This window comes from Salvelinus alpinus, chromosome 8 (assembly GCF_045679555.1).
Source record: "Salvelinus alpinus chromosome 8, SLU_Salpinus.1, whole genome shotgun sequence".
Taxonomy (NCBI): domain Eukaryota; kingdom Metazoa; phylum Chordata; class Actinopteri; order Salmoniformes; family Salmonidae; genus Salvelinus; species Salvelinus alpinus.
In genome coordinates this window covers 32807018-32829076 of record NC_092093.1, presented here as the reverse complement: position 1 = coordinate 32829076, position 22059 = coordinate 32807018, and the positions used below count along the sequence as shown (strand labels likewise).

The 22059-nt window shown below is 43.3% G+C and overlaps 1 protein-coding gene across 5 annotated transcripts in view; it reads left to right on the top strand.

Moving 5' to 3' along the window:
* Positions 1-22059, top strand: part of LOC139582985 (protein FAM184A-like) — a 183296-nt gene that overhangs the window by 158353 nt on the left and 2884 nt on the right. For 2 of the 5 annotated variants that reach the window (XM_071413546.1, XM_071413550.1), the window contains 5 exons: positions 6792-6976; positions 12531-12677; positions 17181-17304; positions 17729-17833; positions 18740-18951. In XM_071413546.1, coding sequence (XP_071269647.1) covers positions 6792-6976; positions 12531-12677; positions 17181-17304; positions 17729-17833; positions 18740-18951 — 773 coding nt within the window. The remainder of the gene's footprint in view (positions 1-6791; positions 6977-12530; positions 12678-17180; positions 17305-17728; positions 17834-18739; positions 18952-22059) is intronic. The other 3 variants (XM_071413547.1, XM_071413549.1, XM_071413548.1) reach the window with 3 other exon arrangements.

The following is a 22059-nucleotide window of genomic DNA, read 5'->3' as shown; positions in this document are numbered from 1 at the left end:
TGCGGTCAGATGCCGAGCACTTACCATACCAGGTGGTGATGCAACCGGTCAGGATGCACTCGATGGTGCAGCTGTATAACTTTTTGAGGATCTGGGGACCCATGCCAAATCTTTTCAGTCTCCTGAGGGGGAAAAGGTGTTGTCGTGCCCTCTTCACAACTGTCTTGGTGTGTTTGGACCATGATAGTTCGTTGGTGATGTGGACACCAAGGAACTTGAAACTCTCGACCCGCTCCACTACAGCCCCGTCGATTTTAACTGGGGGCCTGTTCGGCCCGCCTTTTCCTGTAGTCCATGATCAGCTCCTTTGTCTTGCTCACATTGAGGGAGAGGTTGTTGTCCTGGCACCACACTGCCAGGTCTGTGAGATCCACCTTCTGTTACGATGCGAGGATACCTGGAAAACAAAACAGGAAATATATTGAGGTCTTTGAGGCGTGTTTCTCGCTTGTATTAGACAGCAATGCATATCTCAAATTCATATGAAATGCCCTGCCTGGTCTTTGCCCCTGAGAGGTGTGTGTGAAGTGAACCATGGCCTGTTCTTCTCATCCCTTATAGGGCTGCCATATCCAAGCACCACAGTACTAGTACGTCTGACATCTCTCATGGCATAAACAGGCTTCCTGGTGGTGTCTCAATCAACCAACAACCTTCTTTAAGCCCCCTCTCCTTCAAACTGTCTGTGTTCAGCTCAGCAGTCAGACGTATCAGACACAGCCCTGTCTCTCTGTCTATGTCCCATAGGGCTGTATGATTTCCCAGCCGCTGAGACATCCCTCCCACGTGAGCCATCCATCATTTAAATGCATTATGCCCATACTGCCCGTACATTGAGTCATCCTTCATTATACAGATCTGCTAATCACAGCCGCCAGTTATGTTTCCCAGACTGTACGGCTGCTGTTGTCTCTTATAGAGGTGTTGTGGTTTTACCCAGTAAATGGCAAAGCTCTGATCTTTAGAATGAACATGTGCCTTCAGTGCCTTAATCAAAGAGCCTTAGCAACGCCGAGCATGGTGTTTCCCTTTGAACAGTCCCTCCAGCCCAGCAGCCCCGGCAGATAGAGAGAGGGCCGTCTGAAGAGAGGTACAAAGTGTTGCTCGTCCTCTTTCTGGGAGACGTAGAGATGTATCTAACAAATAACTCCCTGTGCTGAGCTGTTGATGGTTCGGCGGGCGGCGGGGCCCGCGCTGAGCGTTGTGTTGCCTTATCGATAATTGGGGCCCCTGAGAGATGCACGGTGCCGGCTTGTTTAATGAGCTGTGAGATTAGCAGGCCTGGTCTGCGGTGTGGAGAATTGCGTTTGCTGGGGATAGTGATCAGTTTTCCCCACAGACGAATGCTCGGCTTCTGACAGACAAACGGCTCTGAAGAATGTTTAGAGTGTGTGTGTGCGCCCGTGTGCATTTTGGCCATCGAGAGGTCTGTGTCATATTTCCTCTCACGTTTTTCTGTATCTGAAAGTTAATATCCCCACGCTGTAGTCCCCGGAGGCTGATTCCTCAAAACAATGTCTGTCTATGAGACCTAGTCTTAATGAAATCCTACACAGCCCTGTAAATGCTCAATTCATCTCCAACAACTGAAGCATCGCTAATGGCTCCTCATCACCAGCGGACCTATTTTTCACAGCGGAGACACGCCGCGGCCTGTTTGCAAACTGTGATAGATGCCTCTATTTTCCCAGATTATTGGGCAGATCGGGATGTTTAGAGGAGGTGCGCGCTCCTGCTGGGGTGGGGGAATGAGGATGGTCATCTCCCCTCAGTGGTCGTGACTCATAGTTACTATGACAGAGCTTAATCTGTAAAGAAGTTTCCTTATCAATGACGTTTCAGTGTCACCTGTATGGCGGATCAATGGCCCTGGAGTTATTCCTGCTTTGTTGCAGTATTGGGTATGATTTGAATTCAAACCACAGGTATACTTGATCTCATATCATTTATGGAGGCTGAAGAAAGATTTCATCTGCCATTGTGACTCACCTCTCTCTGGTGCGTGGCAATTCTTGGACTAATGGCAGCAGCTCGATACCTCCCATCCTTGTGATGTGATGTGATGTAGCCCCGGAGAGGTTGAGTTTTGGGGGTGAGGGTCTCAGTACCTCCAATCACTCCGGCTTCACAGACAGGATCTGACTGCTTCCCTCTAGTGACTCAGCTCTCTCTCACTTCCTCTCTTTCTCTCTCTCTCTGTATGTGGCTTCCAGCCGCTAATGATGAGGCTGTGCTCTGGCTGGCCTTTTGATCAGTCTGCTCTGGAACTGTAGAGAGAGAGAGAGACTGGGGAGCTGGGGCTCAAAGAGGCCTCACGAGGCCAGTAGACTTGTCTTCTAATCAGCTCCTCGCTGAGACCTTCCTATTCCCAGACCTCTACCACTGTACTGTACCCTCTACCCATCTCCAGTCACACTGCTGTCAAACTAAGTGTCAGCCAGCCAGAGAAATTAAATCATTTTCTAAAGAGCTTTTTGTCAAAGAACAGAGATCAAATATGGTGATTATTGGAGTTGGGAGCTCCGTCTACCAACTTCCCACCATCCCCTCAGAGGAGTCTTTGAAACCTGAAGTGCTATTTTGTTCCTGTGACATTTTGTCCAAAGCCTTTAAAGCTTCCTTTGCCCTAGAAAAGTGTCTGTTTGATTTTGAGAAGTACTGCTCAAATGGCTCCACCATACAAAAGTTCCAACAGTGTCCATCTTTAGATGGACAATGAATATTGCTTTTTTATAGTTCCACCGTAACGGAGAGTGTTAGTTGTCAGGGTGGTATTCAGACTGTCCCTCTGAACCTCTGCAGGTCAGCCTAGGGTCCTCACTGTGAGGCTCAGTGCTGCTAATAGAGCTGCCACCACTCTCTCACTTTACAGCCCAGGCACACATCAATCAAATCAACTTGCGCGCACACATTTTCACACATTTTCACACAAATGGACACACAGACACGCACTCGCCTAACCAGCCACTGCATACACAAAGATAGGGTCACATGCCAATTGGAACATAGCCAAAAACTCCCTTTCCCACACTGATGTTCAGCGCTGTCTGCCTCTACCTGTGTAATCCACAACCAACCCATGCAGAGACATGGCAATCATGTTGGCTCCCAAGCAAAACAGGTATCCACTGGGGAGTCAGCAGAAATGTCACAGTGAATCTCTGTTAGGCAGAGGATGGGTTAACAAGCTTCTATGGAGGAGAGTGAGCTAGTCCACTGAAACCAGCCCCCTGCAGTGGCCCACGCATGAATAACTACAATACTGTTATCACAATAATCAGCTGGCATGAAATTATATTTACAGGAATTCAAAATGAATACAGATTGTAATCTGATTACACAAGAGCCATCAACTTCAATACCAGAGTTTGCCTTGACGGTATGCTGTGGGAACTCTTAGCTTAGTCTCTGTTATAGAGGGAAGGACTTTTTAAAAGATGTGCCATTGCTGAAGGGGGAAATGATCTTTGAGCCAAGCAAAGCATGATTCGTCTACAACTGGGATGTAGTTATAGTTCTCTGAACAGTATAATCAGGTAATTACATGTATTTCTGCCTGGGCTAAAGGGGATGTTTGCATTTGATCTATCAAACTGTAGAGTTAACTGTTACAGTAACTTTGAGAAAGAGAGTGATAATAGTCCGTCTAGATTTAAATGGCAGCGTTGTCCCTATTACATACTGAACAATTGACTAAATGTATTGACTAATGTATTCTAGTGAATGCTTTACCAGTAGGTTTTCAGTACAATGGACCCTGACTGGACCAGACAGCAACAGCCAGGTTTGAGCGAATAGTCAGGAGATTACCTTTTTTCCTGGGATGCGACCTTTTCCAGGCGATACAACAGTCATCTAGCACGTTGTTGTAGCTCAGACTAGTATAAACAAATACAAGCAGTACAGTCACTTTTATTTATTAATATAAGATATATTTAGAGATTTGTGCAGAAAGTTCAGACATATCAGCAGCATCAGTACTAACAACCTCACAACACACGTGTCCAGTGAAGTATACGTTTAGTGCTGAGAGAGAGGTTGAGTGGTGGCCATTAGTAATGAGCGGGTCAGCTGTTCGTTCACCCGCATCCGCCCGCAATTGCTATTCAGTGGTGTAAAGTACTTAATTAGTACTTTGAAGTATTTTTACTTAAGTCGTTTTTTACTTTACTATTTATATTTTTGACTACTTTTACTTTTACTTCACTACATTCTTAAAGAAAACAATGTACTTTTAACTCCATACATTTTCCCTGACACCCAAAAGTACTCGTTACATTTTTAATGACTAGCGGGACAGGAAAATTGTATAATTCACACACTTATCAAGAGAACATCCCTGGTCATCCTTACTGCCTCTGATCTGGCGGACTCACTAAACACAAATGCTTAATTTGTAAATTATGTCTGTGTTGGAGTGGTCCCCTAGCTCTCTGTAAAAATATATATATATTTTTTTTAATGGTGCCGTCTGGTTTGCTTAATATAGGGAATTAGAAATTATTTTTACTTTTACTTTCAATACTTAAGTATATTTGAACAATTACATTTACTTTTGATACTTAAGTATATTTTTAAAACCAAATACTTTTAGACCTTTACTCAAGTAGTATTTTACAGGGTGACTTTCACTTTTACTTGAGTAATTTTCTATTAAGGTATCTTTATTTTTACTCAAGTATGACAACTGGGTACTCTTTCCACCACTGTTGCTATTAACCCATCAGCGACCCCTGACTATGTGATAGATTTTCACTTTGAGGCCCGCATCCAACCTAACCCGCAAATATATAAAATGAGCTGTACAGTCAGAGATGGCAGAACTATTTTTTACAGGCCTTTTTAGATATAGGCCTGTTTCTGCTTATAGCCTATTTGTTAGTCAACTTGTCTATACTTATATAAATGCAGCTTCTCTTCTCATTACTTGTTGCCCTAGAAGACTAAATAAACCCTTGCCATCTTTCATCTCTGTTTCTCTCGCGCAGCAAAGCTTGTTAGGGACCTGGAAGAAAATGTTTAAAAATTAATTAATTCAACGGGTGTCACGACTTCTACCGAAGTCGGTTCCTCTCCTTGTTTGGGCGGTGTTCGGCGGTCGACGTCACCGGTCTTCTAGCCATCGCCGATACATTTTTCATTTTCCATTTGTTTTGTCTTGTTTTCCCACACACCTGGTTTTCATTCCCTCATTACGTGTTGTGTATTTAACCCTCTGTTTCCCCCATGTCTTTGTGTGGTATTGTTTGTTTGTAAGTGCACATGTTGACTGGTGCGTGTCGGGTTTTGTACCCAAGTTATTTTCTTGATGCCGTTGGTTTTGGAATTAAACTGCGCTGGCTATTACCTAGTTCTGCTCTCCTGCGTCTGACTTCCCTGCCACCAGTTACGCACCCCTTACAACGGGAAAGATTTTACTTGCAGAATTGTATCAGTTTGACCGTTTTTAAGGAAATGAAAAGCTGTTAAAAATGACACAACGTGTTTTTGAGGAGATTTCAGTTCAGCTTGGATGCATATTTTATGTTGTTTGAAATAAGGATTTTATGCTGATAAAAATAGCACCATTACAGACGGTTGCTAACCGCTCATTCATTTTCTCAAGATCCTGAAAGAAATAAATCATATGTCACGTCCTGACCATAGAGAGCCCTTATTTTCTATGGTAGAGTAGGTCAGGGCGTGACTGGGGGTTAGTCTAGTTTATTATTTCTATGTGGGGTTCTAGTTTTGTTTTTCTATGTTGGTGATTTTGTATGATTCCCAATTAGAGGCAGCTGGTAATCGTTGTCTCTAATTGGGGATCATATTTAAGTAGCATTTTCCACCTGTGTTTTATGGGATATTGTTTTGAGTTAGTGCACGTTGCACCTCTGTAGTCACGATTTGTTGTTAGTTTATTGTTTATTTATTTTTGTCTTTGCTAAGTTTCACTTTATCATTAAATTATGTGGAACTCAACATCCGCTGCGCCTTGGTCCGATATTTATTCCAGCGAACGTGACATCATATTTCTCCACTCCTGTTCTCGAGTCAAAATGTACATTTGGTGTGTAGTAAAATTATAAGAAATGCTTAATTCTGCATGAGTTATTATTAGATTAGGCTATGTGAGAGGTTATAGACCTACAATCAGTGTCCAGATTTCAGGCTACTTCTCCATTTAACCCATCTGAACAGTACAGTTTCCTTGACGTATCATTTTGACAATCTCGCAATATAATTTTTGCGCTTGCTGCCAGTATATTTGCACTAAAACTCCAGTATTTTTCCTTCATAGCTTGTTCTCCATCTTATGTTTAAATAGGGAGCCAATTTGTTTTCAGGACTTTAATTTCCATGACTGATAAAACTTGTTTTCTCATGGCTCTCTCATGTCCCTCTGCAGCAGACATATGATGAGCAATATGTTTGGAACATCGAATTGCAATAAAATCACAGTATCAAATCGCAATACATATAGAATTGTGAGAATCGCAATACAGATCGTATCGGCATCTAAGTATCGTGGAAATATTGTATCGTAAGGTGCCTGGCAATTCCCAGGCCTAATCACTAGTGACCATGGTATGTTAGTGTGCCCACTTAAGCTGTAGCATCATGGCACTGTAAAGATGGTATCCAACATCACAGTACCCCTTGGGAATACAAGGAGGCAGCACAACAGCACAGCAAGAATGCACAAATGAGATCAAATGCTAACTCAAACGTGTGTTTTTTTTGCTTGGTTTTTGTGTGTTTCTGTGTATCTTTGTGTGTGTGCCTGTGTATGTCTGCCTATTACCCCAAAGGAGAGGGAGTTGCTGGGCCGTATCTCAGACCTGCAGGAGGAGGTGGTAAGGAGGAAGAACCACATTGCTGAGCTGGACCACGAAATCCACACACTGAATGAAAACATCAACACGCTCACCAAGGAGCTGGAGCTTAAGGGCAAGGAGGTGCTGAAGATCCGCAGTGAGGCCAACCAGCAGATCAGGTGGGTGGAAGGAGAGGGCAGGAGGGGAGGGCCGTGACCCCACCACAGAGCATTATGGGGTGACACAAAGGAGGGTTGACACAATAACTCGCCATCTACAGTAATGTTGTTCCGGCGCGTTGCCAAACTTAATTACAGTGTCTTCAGTGTTACAGCTTGAATTCAAAATGTATTACATATATTTATTGTATCAGCCTTCTACAAACAATACCCCATAATGACAAAGTGAAAACATGTTTTTATAAATGTTTGCAAATTTATTGAAAATGAAATACAGAAATATCTCATTTACATAAGTATTCACACCCCTGAGTCAATACATGTTAGAATCACCTTTGGCAGCAAATACAGCTGTGAGTCTTTCTGGGTAAGTCTCTTAAGAGATTTCCACACCTTGATTGTATAATATTTGAACATTATAATTTTTTTAATTCTTCAAGTTCTGTCAAGTTGGTTGTTGATCATTGACAGCCATTTTAAAGTATTGCCATAGATTTTCAAGCTGATTTAAGTAAAAAATTTAGCTACAGTAGGCCACTCAGGAACATTAGGTTATTAGGTTACATTTAGGTTACATTTAGATTATTGTCCTGGTGGAAAGCAAACTGAATCAGGTTTTCCTCTCGGATGTAGCCCGTGCTTAGCTCCATTTCGTTGCTTTTTATCCTAAAAAACTCCCTTGCCGTTGACAACCGTACCATAACATGATGCAGCCACCACCATGCTTGAAAATATGAAGAGTGGTACTCAGTGATGTGTTGTTTTGGATTTGCCCCAAACATAATCCTTTGTATTCAGGATATACAGTTAATTTCTTTGCCACATTTTTAGCAGTTTTACTTTAGTGCCTTGTTGCAAACAAGTTGTTTTGGAATATTTTTATTCTGTACGGGCTTCGTTCTTTTCACTCTGTAATTTGTTTAGTATTGTGCAGTAATTACAATGTTGTTGATCCATCCTCAGTTTTCTGCTATCACAGCCATTAAACTCTGTAACTGTTTTAAAGTCACCATTGGCCTCATGGTGCATTCCCCGAGCAGTTTCCTTCCTTTCTGGCAACTGAGTTAGGAAGGATGCCCGTATCTTTATAGTGACTGGGTGTATTGATATACCATACAGTGTTATTAATCCAAATTAATAACTTTACCATGCTCCAAGGGATATTCAATGTCTGCCATTGTTTTACCCATCTACCAATAGGTACCCTTCTCTGCGAGGTATTGGACAACCTCTCTGGTCTTTATGGTTGAATCTGTGTTTGAAATTCCATGCTCGACTGAGGGACCTTACTGATAATTACATGTGTGGTGTACAGAGATGAGGTAGTCATTCAAAAATCATGTTAAACACTATTAATGCACAGAGTGAGTCCATGCAACTTATTATGTGACTTGTTAAGCACATTTTTACTCCTGAACTTATTTAGGCTTGCCATGACAAAAGGGTTGAATACTTATTGACTGAAGACATTTCAGCTTCTCATTTTAAATTAATTTTAAAAAAATGTCTAAAAACATAATTCCACTTGACATTATGGGGTATTGTGTGTAGGCCAGTGACACAAAATCTCAATTTAATCAATTTCAAAATCAGGCTGGAACACAACAAAATGTGTAATTAGTCAAGAGGTGTGGATACTTTCTGAGGGCACTGTAGGTGAATCTCTGTATCCCTGCAGGTACCTCGTTTTAATATGGTCACCATTAAGGTTCTTTTGGATTGTTTAGTTCATTTAGATGACTGGTGACTCACAACACGAGAAGTTCAGTTGTGTGACTTCCTCTTGTTTAGATGTGACTGTCAGTGGCCATTGGCAGTGCTGGCATCGTTTTCAAGTTAGATTAAAGTGGAAGGATACTGGCAGAAAGAGAGGAGGCCAATTTGCCTCTCCCTGCTAGATGTCCTGGTTTATATTTTGTGCTTTATTATTCCCTTTGATGACATGGTCCCTTTTGACATTTTGTTATATGGCCAAATAAATTGATAAGGAAATATGAAACGGTTATTTGGGGCAAGGCCTAAATATAATCTATCATCATGCTTTTCCCACAGGCTGATAATTAATAATTCACTCTTATATTAATTCATAATGTGTGGCTAAGGCCCGGATGGAATGAACGGCAGGAACTCTCATTAGAATTAAAGGCCTGTTTGGTGATGAATAAAATAATGGAGGCTGACGCTTTTCTAGAGCTAGAGATAACTAAGCACATTTCATTTTATTTTTATTTAAAATTTATTTAATTAGGCAAGTCAGAACAAATTCTTATTTACAATGACGGCCTACCAAAAGGCAAAAGGCCTCTTGCGGGGACGGGGGATGGGATTAAAAAAAATATATAAATATAGGACAAAACACATCACGACAAGAGAGACCACACTACATAAAGACCGACCTAAGTCAACAACATAGCTAGGGAGCAACACATGACAACACAGCATGGTAGCAACACAACATGGTAGCAACACCAGCGTAAAACATGGTACAAACATTATAGGGCACAGACAACAGCACAAAGGGCCAGAAGGTAGAGATAACAATACATCAGGCAAAACAGCCACAACTGTCAGTAAGAGTGTCCATGATTGAGTCTTTGAATGAAGAGATTGAGATAAAACTTTCCAGTTTGAGTGTTTGTTGCAGCTCATTCCAGTCGCTAGCTTCAGCGAACTGAAAAGGCGAGCGACCCAGGGATGTGTGTGGTCTTTAACAGAATGTGAGTTGCAGAACGGGTGTTGTATGTGGAGGATGAGGGCTGCAGTAGATATCTCAGATAGGGGGGAGTGAGGCCTAAGAGGGTTTTAGAAGTAAGCATCAACCAGTGAGTCTTGCGACGGGTATACAGAGATGACCAGTTTACTGAGTATAGAGTGCAGTGATGTGTCCTATAAGGAGCATTGGTGGCAAATATGATGGCCGAATTGTAAAGAACATCTAGCCGCTCGAGAGCACCCTTACCTGCCGATCTATAAAGTATGTCTCCGTAATCTAGCATGGGTAGGATGGTCATCTGAATCAAGGTTAGTGTAGCAACTGTGGTGAAAGAGGAGCTATTACAAAAGAGGAAACCAAGTCTAGATTTAAATTTAGCCTGCAACTTTGATATGTGCTGAGAGAAGGACAGTGCACCGTCTAGCCATACTCCCAAGTACTTGTATGAGGTGACTACCTCAAGCTCTAAAGCCTCAGAGGTAGTAATCACACCCGTGGGGAGAGGGGCATTCTTCTTACCAAACCACATGACCTTTCTTTGTAGGTGTTCAGAACAAGGTTATGGGTAGAGAAAGCTTGTTGGACAATAAGAAAGCTTTGTTGTAGAGTGTTTAACACAAAATCCGGGGAGGGGCCAGCTGAGTATAAGACTGTATAATTTGCATATAAATGGTTGAGAGAGCTGCCTGAGCTATGTTGTTGGTGTAAATTGAGAAGAGCGTGGGGCCTAGGATCGAGCCTTGGCAGTGGCTGAGACAGCAGATGTTCTGACTTTATACACTGCATTCTTTGAGAGAGGTAGTTAGCAAACCAGGCCAAAGGCCCCTCAGAGACAGAGACACCAATACTCCTTAGCCGGTCCACAAGAATGGAATGGTCTACTGTTTCAAAAGCTTTGGCCAAGTCAATAACAATAGCAGCACAACATTGCTTAGAATCAAGGGCAAGGGTGACATCATTGAGGACCTTTAAGGTTACAGTGACGCATCCATAACCTGAGCGGAAACCAGATTACATACCCGAGAGAATGCTATAGACATCAATAAAGCCAGTCAATTGATTATTTGTGTTTTTGCAACACTTTTGATAAACAAGGCAAAATAGAAATAGGCCTATAGCAGTTAGGATCAGCTTGATCTCCCCCTTTAAATAAAGGACGAACCATGGCTGCCTTCCAAGCCATGGGAACCTCCCCAGAGAAGAGAGACAGGTTAAAAAGGTCAGAGATAGGCTTGGCGATGATAGGGGCAGCATCCTTAAAGAAGAAAGGGTCAAACCATCTGACTAATCACATTAGAAGGGGTGGGAGATGAGGACGGGCAAGGATGCATGGCTGAGTCAAATAGGAATCCTGACTTAATGAAGTGGTGATTAACGAGCTCAGCCTTGTGCTTCTCGTCAGTAACAACCACATCATCAACATTAAGGGACATGGGCAGCTGTGAGGAGGAAGGTTTATTCTCCAGGTCTTTAACCGTTTTCCAGAACTTCTTGGGGTTAGACCCACAGAGAGAGAACTGCTCCTTAAAGTAACTAACTTTGGCCTTCCCCTGAGTCCACTTATTTCTCATTTGCCTGAACGAGAGCCAGTCAGCCTGAGTATGCGTGTGCCGAGCCTTTTCTTGAGGTGGAGTAACTCTGCTAGATCACGGTCGAACCAGGAACTGAACCTGTTTTTAATTATCTTTTTCTTTATGGTGGCGTGTTTGTTAACAATACCACTGAAAATATCAAAAAAGAAGGTTCAAGCATCTTCGACAGAGGGGATCAAGCTGATTCTATACCATTTTATAGAGGCCAGTTCATGAAGGAAGGCTTGCTCATTATAGGTTTTTATCAAGCGTCTATGACAAATCAGGACAGGTCGTTTCACTGAGCAGCCATTACGAACACTGCAGGCTGTAAAACAGTGATCGCTAAGGTCATTACAGAAAACACCAGACTGATGCCTATAAGGATTATTTGTGAGGATAACATCGAGGAGAGTATCCTTTTCTGGGTGTTTGAGAAAGATTTAGGGAGTCCCATTGGGAAAGGGGGATACCTAGTCAGTTGTACAACTGAATGCATTCAACTGAAATGTGTCTTCTGCATTTAACCCAACCCCTCTGTATCAGAGGGCTAGTGTTCCAGTGCGCATGTGTGTGCATCAGCGCACGCCTGTTTGTGTGTGCATGCATGTGTGACATCAACGACACACATCGCTGGCAGGATTCCAAGCCCCTCGTGGAGCACGTTTCACTTCCAATTATGTAACACGCTGGCGAATCCTCGTTTCCTGAGATAAAAATAACATAATATATAAATACATTGGAAATGATGTGTCCCTCAGGGTGTTACTCAGGGAGAGGCAAAATTATTCCTCTGCACTCCTCGTGGTCTCTCTCTCCGACTGCAGTACCTCAGAGTGAGCAGCACTGACATAAAGCCCACTGAGAGGAGACAGTCACCGCTACCATGCAGGGAATTTCAATGAGCTTGTGAAATGTCCTGGAAAAGTCCTGTCCATCTGTCCCGATTCAAAATAAATCAATAAGTAAATAGAGAGGAGTGTTTTTTTCACTTATGGCGAAACAGTGATACCTCTCCTCCAGAGCCCTCTGCTATGAATTATGTATGTCTTTCTAGGAAAGGACGAGTATGTCAGGAAACGAAAGAAAGTCAAAGATGAATACAATTTGAATAGCGGCAGCAGGATCAAAAGGAATGTGTCTGTGGTAATTGTGCCTCGTTAGGATACTGTAACACCTCTGGACCAGAGACTCAGAGCCTCAGAGCTGGAGAGGCGTATAAAGGCGTGTGATCTGAATGGGCTTTAATGGTCTGGTCTCTTCTCATCAGGGCTCATGAACAGGACCTGTGTAAGAAACACGAGCGGGAGATGGCTGAGATGAACGCCATGCACAACAGAGAGACTCAGAACATGCTGTGTGACTTCAACAAGGCCCAGGAGCTCCTCAAAGACAAGATCTCTGCTCTGCAATTCCTGTACGTACAGTACATCCAGTATGTAGTTGATATAGCAGTGTGTGTGTGTGTGTGTGTGTGTGTGTGTGTGTGTGTGTGTGTGTGTGTGTGTGTGTGTGTGTGTGTGTGTGTGTGTGTGTGTGTGTGTGTGTGTGTGTGTGTGTGTGTGTGTGTGTGTGTGATTATATAAAGCCCTGGCAGATGATGAAAGACCACAGTCCCTGGCAGAGCAACAGAGGGTGAAAAGGTGAGTGCCCCAGACAGATACAGCGATGAATGGAAGGAAGGATGAGAGGGAGGGAGGGATGGATTCCAAGAGGAGAGAGAAGGGGGCTACACATGACCTCCGGAGGTGAATATGGCCCATTGGGAAGGTCCTTCTCTCTCTCCTTACCCTCCCAGTAGTACAGATACAGCTCCCTATGAGAGATCTGGCAGACTTTTTATTTCCCACGTGTGCTGTACGGAGGTGACTGTGTCCTCAATATCCCATCACATACACACACACACACACACACACACACACACACACACACACACACACACACACACACACACACACACACACACACACACACACACAGTCCATGTAGCAGTGTCCTACTGGGGATAAACCTCCAGCTGGGTGTGCAGCTGCCCTAGCTTTCAAGACACCACAATACACACACAGTACACACCAGCAAATACAAGCCTAGACATAGAAAAATCCCCTGCAAACTGCTGTGAATAGATCAATGAAGATGTATTGATTATGGAAATTAAATAGGGAGCTTAGGAAGGCACACATAAATGATCCGTGCGTCTCCATAGGAACTATTTTTGGAATATGAGAGCGGAACAGAGGAGAAACAGATGCAAGGCCTCAGCGAGGGCCCTAGGACTGTGGATTTTGCTGTCAGGAGTGACCTAATTTGGTTTCACTTTCACTTGAATGAGAGCACAATCTAGACACACAGCCAGCTACTGCAGAGAGAGCCTCTGTTTAAAATAGCTCATCTGTGATGTTCCCCACCAAATCTTCTCATGGCTCAATCACTCCTTTCACAACATCAAAATGAAATGCTAGTGAAGCATACATCATTATTTGTGCGCATGTTCCTCCATGAATTTGACTGACAAACAGAATCCATTACGATATTGTAAAAATAGGTCACATTGGCCCTACATAGATTTCTCTGTTACTAACCTTTCTAAAACCAACAATTACCTGCTGGTTCGAGCCCCTGTCATTATCAATTTGCTGACTAGTTGACATTTCCAGGGCCTTCCCTTGAGGTGGCCGATTTACTGCCTGCTAATTAAGCACAGGACAAATCTATTTTAACGACAGCCCCTGTCCCCTCCCCAATGAATCACCATGGCAGCTTCGTTCACCCAAAGCCAGTCCCTGGCCAACGCTAAATTATTACCCCATTTAAGCTTTATGAATATTTTATCTCATTACATCTCCTATTGGTTAAGCCCCTGGGAACCAACATGAGTTTGTTGTCTGATTGGTTGTTGTCACATCTGTTTTGAGCGATGTCGCTAGAGAGTTGAATGGAGTGTGATATATTTATAGAAAGCAAGCCAGCACCAGCTTCCCAGGCTGCACTGCAGCAACATGTTTATTTCACACGGGTGTGCTTGGAATATGTGTAGGGATACAGACAGTGGTGGAAAAAGTGCCTAATTTTCATACTTGAGTAAAAGTAAAGATACTTTAATAGAAAATGACTCAAGTAAAAGTCACCCAGTAAAATTCTACTTCAGTAAAATTCTAAAAGTATTTGGTTTTAAATATACTTAAGTATCAAAAGTAAATGTAACCGCTAAAATTATTATTGAAAGGAAAAGTATAAATAATTTCAAATTCCTTATATTAAGCAAACCAGATGGCACCATTTTTTTATTCACGGAGAGCCAGGGGTACACTCCAACACTCAGACATAATTTACAAATGAAGCATTTGTGTTTAGTGAGTCCGCCAGATCAGAGGCAGTATGGATGACCAGGGATGTTCTCTTGATAAGTGAGTTAATTGGACCATTTTCCTGTCCTGCTAGCCATTCAAAATGTAACGAGTACTTTTGGGTGTAAGGGAAAATGTATGGAGTAAAAAGTATATTGTTTTCTTTAGGAAAGTAGTGAAGTAAAAGTAAAAGTTGTCAAAAATATACAGTGGGGAGAACAAGTATTTGATACACTGCCGATTTTGCAGGTTTTCCTACTTACAAAGCATGTAGAGGTCTGTAATTTTTATCATAGGTACACTTCAACTGTGAGAGACGGAATCTAAAACAAAAATCCAGAAAATCACATTGTATGATTTTTAAGTAATTCATTTGCATTTTATTGCATGACATAAGTATTTGATCACCTACCAACCAGTAAGAATTCCGGCTCTCACAGACCTGTTAGTTTTTCTTTAAGAAGCCCTCCTGTTCTACACTCATTACCTGTATTAACTGCACCTGTTTGAACTCGTTACCTGTATAAAAGACACCTGTCCACACACTCAATCAAACAGACTCCAACCTCTCCACAATGGCCAAGACCAGAGAGCTGTGTAAGGACATCAAGGATAAAATTGTAGACCTGCACAAGGCTGGGATGGGCTACAGGACAATAGGCAAGCAGCTTGGTGAGAAGGCAACAACTGTTGCGCAATTATTAGAAAATAGAAGAAAATAGAAGAAGTTCAAGATGATGGTCATTCACCCTCGGTCTGGGGCTCCATGCAAGATCTCACCTCGTGGGGCATCAATGATCATGAGGAAGGTGAGGGATCAGCCCAGAACTACACGGCAGGACCTGGTCAATGACCTGAAGAGAGCTGGGACCACAGTCTCAAAGAAAACCATTAGTAACACACTACGCCGTCATGGATTAAAATCCTGCAGCGCACACAAGGTCCCCCTGCTCAAGCAGGCGCATGTCCAGGCCCGTCTGAAGTTTGTCAATGACCATCTGGATGATCCAGAGGAGGAATGGGAGAAGGTCATGTGGTCTGATGATTAAAAAATAGAGCTTTTTGGTCTAAACTCCACTCGCCGTGTTTGGAGGAAGAAGAAGGATGAGTACAACCCCAAGAACACCATCCCAACCGTGAAGCATGGAGGTGGAAACATCATTCTTTGGGGATGCTTTTCTGCAAAGGGGACAGGACGACTGCACCGTATTGAGGGGAGGATGGATGGGGCCATGTATTGCGAGATCTTAGCCAACAACCTCCTTCCCTCAGTAAGAGCATTGATGATGGGTCGTGGCTGGGTCTTCCAGCATGACAACGACCCGAAACACACAGCCAGGGCAACTAAGGAGTGGCTCCGTAAGAAGTATCTCAAGGTCCTGGAGTGGCCTAGCCAGTCTCCAGACCTGAACCCAATAAAAAATCTTTGGAGGGAGCTGAAAGTCCGTATTGCCCAGCGACAGCCCCGAAACCTGAAGGATCTGGAGAAGGTCTGTATGGAGGAGTGGGCCAAAATCCCTGCTGCAGTGTGTGCAAACCTGGTCAAGAACTACAGGAAACGTATGATCTCTGTAATTGCAAACAAAGGATTCAGTACCAAATATTAAGTTCTGCTTTTCTGATGTATCAAATACTTATGTCTTGCAATAAAATGCTAATTAATTACTTAAAAATCATACAATGTGATTTTCGGGATTTTTGTTTTAGATTCCGTCTCTCACAGTTGAAGTGTACCTATGATAAAAAATTACAGACCTCTACATGCTTTGTAAGTAGGAAAACCTGCAAAATCGGCAGTGTATCAAATACTTGTTCTCCCCACTGTAAATAGTAAACTACAGATACCCCAAAAAACTACTTAAGTAGTACTTTAAAGTATTTTTACTTAAGTACTTTACACCACTGGATGCAGATGAGTCTATAGTGAAATGTGACACTGAAGTGATGTGTAGTAGAGCAAGAAATGAACAGATCGCTGATGCATAGCAGCGCAGCAGAAGCAGTTATCATGATATCCAATGTGCTCTCCCTCTAATTCAAGCGCTTGCCTGTCCCTGTCTTGCGTCGCCGTTTTGATGGCGAGTTTGGTATCACTTGTCATTCCACATCTGTAAGTGCTGAGGACGACGAGCCAAACTGGACATGATGGATGCTTGTTTACAGTACGAGGAATATCTCGGCATATTAAAGTCATCAATCTCAAGTTAGAGGCAGCAAAAAACTGTGGAGAGGCAGATGGCTCTGAACACTGATAAGAACTCCTCTAAAGAGCGCTTGTTATTTGTTGACACGTTAAAGTGGAAATTCAGGAAAAACATGTACTGCCACTTTTTGATCATAGTACACAAGCACTAATAGGCTTTCTGATTATGAGATTAAACGTAGGAGAGTTAAAAGCTAATGCTTTACTATTGAGCTGTAGGTAAGGGAAGGGAAGCTTTGAAAACATGGTCCCTCAGTGTCAGCATGTATTAATGCTCATATCCCCAAGTTGATCCAAGGCACTTTTATTATCACGTTACACAAACAAACTGTGAGACGTCTGAGCCCTAATGGCCCCCTCCTCTCCCCAGGCTGGAGGGAACGGAGGATAAGTTCCGGAACAGGGAGAGCCGGCCTGAGGATCTGCAGGTGATCGCTGAGCTAAAGGACATGGTGACTGAGAGGGAGTCCCTCGTCAAGAAGCTGGTGGTAAGTGTATGTACACAGTACAAGATGGCCTACAGGATGCCCTTTTGTGGTTTTACTCAATAATCCTAGACATGGAGCCTGCATGCCTGTTTACCTCCAAACAATAGTAGACCAGACTATGGAGTGGTGTAGCCTTGCATGACCTAAGAGTTCTCATGCAGCAGCAGTAGACTCCGAGAGCTATGTTACAGCCCTTGAGTCCCAGCAATGCATTCAGACAGGTTATCCAGCATACCGTATCGGTGACAAAGTGTCTGTGGCACTAGAGAGAGTGGATAGAAACCCTCTGACTTTAGCCAGTGCTATCATCCTGTACTGCTAAGCCCATTGTAGACCGAGTATGTGAGGTGTGTCGTAAACAATCAGTGAGATGCTCCATCACGAACCCAGAGCACCGTGACCTAACTGGCATCTCTCTGTGGACGTGCAGGACGACAAGAAGTTCTACCAGCTGGAGTTGGTGAACAGAGAGACCAACTTCAACAAAGTGTTCAACACCAGTCCCAACGTGGGAGTAATAAATCCCCTCATCAAGGTGAGCTGACCGCTGCACACTTACACACCATACAGACAGACACAAGGCTAACACACCTCTGGACTAACACTGACCATCAGTTGATTAGAGCCATATAGCTAATCTGAGATCATCTTTGACACTTTGTGAAGCCCGAAAGCTACCGGTGACAATTTGAAACCATTAGGGAACCATCCCGGTCATTACAAGCCTAAACCGGTTGCCTGTACGTCGTTGTCGAGAATGATTGAAGTGGAGATTTTCCACATATATTTAACCTTGATTTCCATTGGAACCATTCCATCCTTTAGTGGAGAGAAGTTGTGTCCCATTCCAATGTAAACACAGCAATCCCCTGTCTCCCAGTTGAATGGATCACTCTGCATGGTCAATATGTAACTGTTGATTCCATTTCAAGTTCTATAACTTCCGATATTATGTGTGTCTGTACATTTGTGTGTGTGTGTGTGTGTGTGTGTGTGTGTGTGTGTGTGTGTGTGTGTGTGTGTGTGTGTGTGTGTGTGTTAGTCAGTGTGTGTGTTAGTCAGTGTGTGTGTTAGTCAGTGTGTGTGTTAGTCAGTGTGTGTGTGTGTGTGTGTGTGTGTTAGTCAGTGTGTGTGTTATCTCCCTGTTCAGACATCCAGTTCTCCTTTGCTTTCCAAGCCATTCTTTGTTAGTGTGAACTTTCTGTAGCCTCTTCCTTTGATGCATCCCTTTTTTGCCCATCTTAGTTTACATAAAGCTGAGAGCGACTGTTGCTTCACTAGCTGAGTGGTGCGAGCTTGACCATCAGAAAGCATCCATCCACATAAATCCTCTAAGAGAATGAGAAATATATATATATATATATACACAGCAGTCTTTTTTTCCATTGGACTAGCTTTCCCTATTTTTCCCATTTGTTTGTGTTTTTGTCCTACTGTGTAGCAACAGAGAAAGAATGACAAATCAGCAAACCGATTCAGCAGCTCTCCAAACCTCAGGGCTCTGGAGGCGACAGGAACAGGGACGGGGAGCGGGCAACCCCAGCCCAACCGCCTAGAGCCTATCCCCAACTCCCCCATTCACCACCTTGAGCTCAACACTAGCAAACCTCTGCCCCCACCGACCCCTCCGACAGAGCCCAAGAAATTCATGAGGTGAGCGCCGCCCCTCCCTCGCCGCTGACGCCTCCGTCCGCACCATGGGCAGGCCCAGGGGTCAAGCACACTGACACACAGACAGACAGAGGCTTGCCCTGACCTTCGGCCCATACAGCTGCAGATAGGCAGCTTTCATACAAACCTCTCCAGAGTCAGCTGTCATATCCCTTTATGTTGGGCTTCAGTCTTTAAAAGAAACTTCTCAATGTGACCCTCACTGGCGAATGTTGATGTTCTTCCCCCCTCTCTGTCAGACCTCGCTCTGATAAACAAAAGAGCGTTAAATTAGGAATGACAAAAAACATTTAAGCACTCCAGTCTAGAACTTTAATTACCTTGAATAATAGATTAAGTTGTGTGCTGCCTGTTGCCAACAGGCTGAGGGTTCATCCCAGGATTCCCTCTTGATTGCTATTCTATTTGAAGGACATGATGGTTTTTGTCTTTGCCTGCAATTTTCGCGAGGCTTTGATTGCATCCCCCGAGAATTAGCTTTCGGAGAGAGGCAGAGCTCCCACAATCCCCCCCCCCCCCCCCCCCAACCATACACTGCTATGTCAATTCATCTTTACTTTATACCGCGAAGTCAGTGACTTCACAGGAGGGTTTCTTTTCAAACACACAACAAAATATATTCCAGCTGAACTTACACACACTGCTGGAGATGTGTCAACACTTTACTATACTATTATAAAGTATAGTAAATACATAAGCTTTGAGATGGCATTGGAATGCAAAAGGAGCATGTGTACCACTACCCCCCCCCCCCCCCCCCACCCCCACCATCACTCTTAACATGCTAACTGAAGTGTGCACGCTAGGAGTTGTCTCTTTGTGTCTTTGCGTTGTGTTAATTGTTCAGTTTGTTCTGGAAGTTATAGGCCTACAACTCATTGGTGATATTGTTCTGTTAAACCCCCCCATCCTCATCGGCCTCCAGGCTTACTGCACTTTGTTGTCCACCTTGATGTGAAATTGTTTTGATTTTACATGAGGAAAATATGGTGGTGATATTTTCTTGCCATGTACAGTTCTGTGTGTGGGGATGTGTGAACGTCTAACTGAAGCCTCCAATAACAACAACACTCTCCCTCTCATCAATGAACGCCTCTCTCTCTTGTGCCTTGGCATTGCTTTGCTCGTTGTTGTGCTTCCAGCTATAATTCTGTTCATGTGTATTAAGCTCACATGTTAATGTGGTACTCTCGTGTGCACGTGTTGTACTAGCTTATGATGCCTCTACTCATCCGGTACTTAGGTTTCTGCCTATTGCTGCACTTGTTATGTATCTGTACCCGTGTGCACTGTGCCGAAGGAGCTTTGGCCGTTTCTGTTGCCTTTGCTGCATGCTGCTATGTAAATAAGTTGCAGATGAGTCGGCGTGGCGGATTTGTGCGGGGCTGCCCTCCATTGTCATGGGACTCTCCCATCACTGCATCACACACATGGCCTGTCTGTCTCAGCCCCTGGCAAGGTTGACCCTGTTTACACTTAGCAACAGATGCACCCCCACATACTACATACCTGCTGAAGCACATACCACTCGAATTAACCAAACAGCAGGGGCAAATGACACAATGGTGCCATGTATTACATATTTGGTTTCAGATTATTCAAAGGCTGCTTCTATCTCGTTGCAGTGCTCCTGAAGTGCTGCCCTATTTCCATTCACGAGGTCTATACCAGAATACACATGCTTCAGTCCTCGGAAAAGATACCTAGATCAATAGAACTTCTTAATTCAGCTCACCAGCAAATGTGTAGTACAATACATGTACATACATACTTGAGTTTTCCCGATGAAAAACACTAGCATGCGTGCTTATGCCAGTTCTCTGCTTCTAGCTTTTGATGTTGTTGAAGTCAGCCCTGTCCGTCTCAGCCCAGGTGTTCTCTGGATCTGAAATTGGTGATGAACAGACCAATTGAGCATTCAATTGGGTTTGCTGCAATGGAGGCTACTGAGACTGAGGAGAGAATGATCACAGAGGAGATATTTTAGGATAGTTCTCAGAGACAAACAGTTCAAGCTCCGCACAGGATGAAGAAGCCACCTGTCTTTAATTGAAAAACTTCAGACATGTTCAGCTCAGTTAGGGCAATACAGTTGGTGCAGTGCAGAATGAGTGCAGACTGTGTTCATTCATTTGTATCTAGTCATGATAGTAATAATAAAACTTTAAGTTCAGAGGATGTTATTTCACATAACAACTGTGGAAATAACCATAGTAGGAAATTAAAACTCAAAATATCTGAAGTTACACCGTTCTTTGTCAGATTCGCGGACTGCAATTTCCTTGCCTTTGTGTTTGTCAAATATCAACTGCAATATAAAGTTGAGTCATAAATCACTGAGATATTTTCCATCTTGAACTCGTTGTACACTCTAGTTGTTGAGAGGAGAGCGCTTCACATTATTACGGTTTGTTCTGTACTGACATTTCAATGAGACTTCTCCCACTCATCCTCTCCTCCTTTTTGGCTCTCCAGACAGTCGGATGTCAATCCCTTCATAGATAGGAGGCATCTGGTGCCCATCAATGGGCTACGACCCTGAACAACTGAGGCTGAGGGAGAGCCCTAGACACCAGGCAGCCAGACAGACAGACAGAGATATATCTAGCTCTATAGGCAAAGAGCAAAGGTTATTTTATGTGGAATAAAGCTGCAATGTTCGAGTACAATGATGTTTGTTGGCCGGTTATTGTGAATTTGTCAATGCCAAGGCTATGGTCAAGCCAGCAAACCCAGTGAAAGGCATTAGGTTGAATATGCTATATCTTAGGTAGACTTAGAACAAACAACAATAGACAAGGTTATGGTCTTTCAATACATTTTCTCCCTCAGATTTTGTCCTTGGGGTTACAATTGCATTGGCTTTTCAGAAACTACAGACAAGTAGTATGAAAGTAGTATATAGGATTTTTAATAGATTACATTTACATTTAAGTCATTTAGCAGACGCTCTTATCCAGAGCGACTTACAAATTGGTGCATTCACCTTATGATATCCAGTGGAACAACCACTTTACAATAGTGCATCTAACTCTTTTAAGGGGGGGGGGGGGGGTTAGAAGGATTACTTTATCCTATCCTAGGTATTCC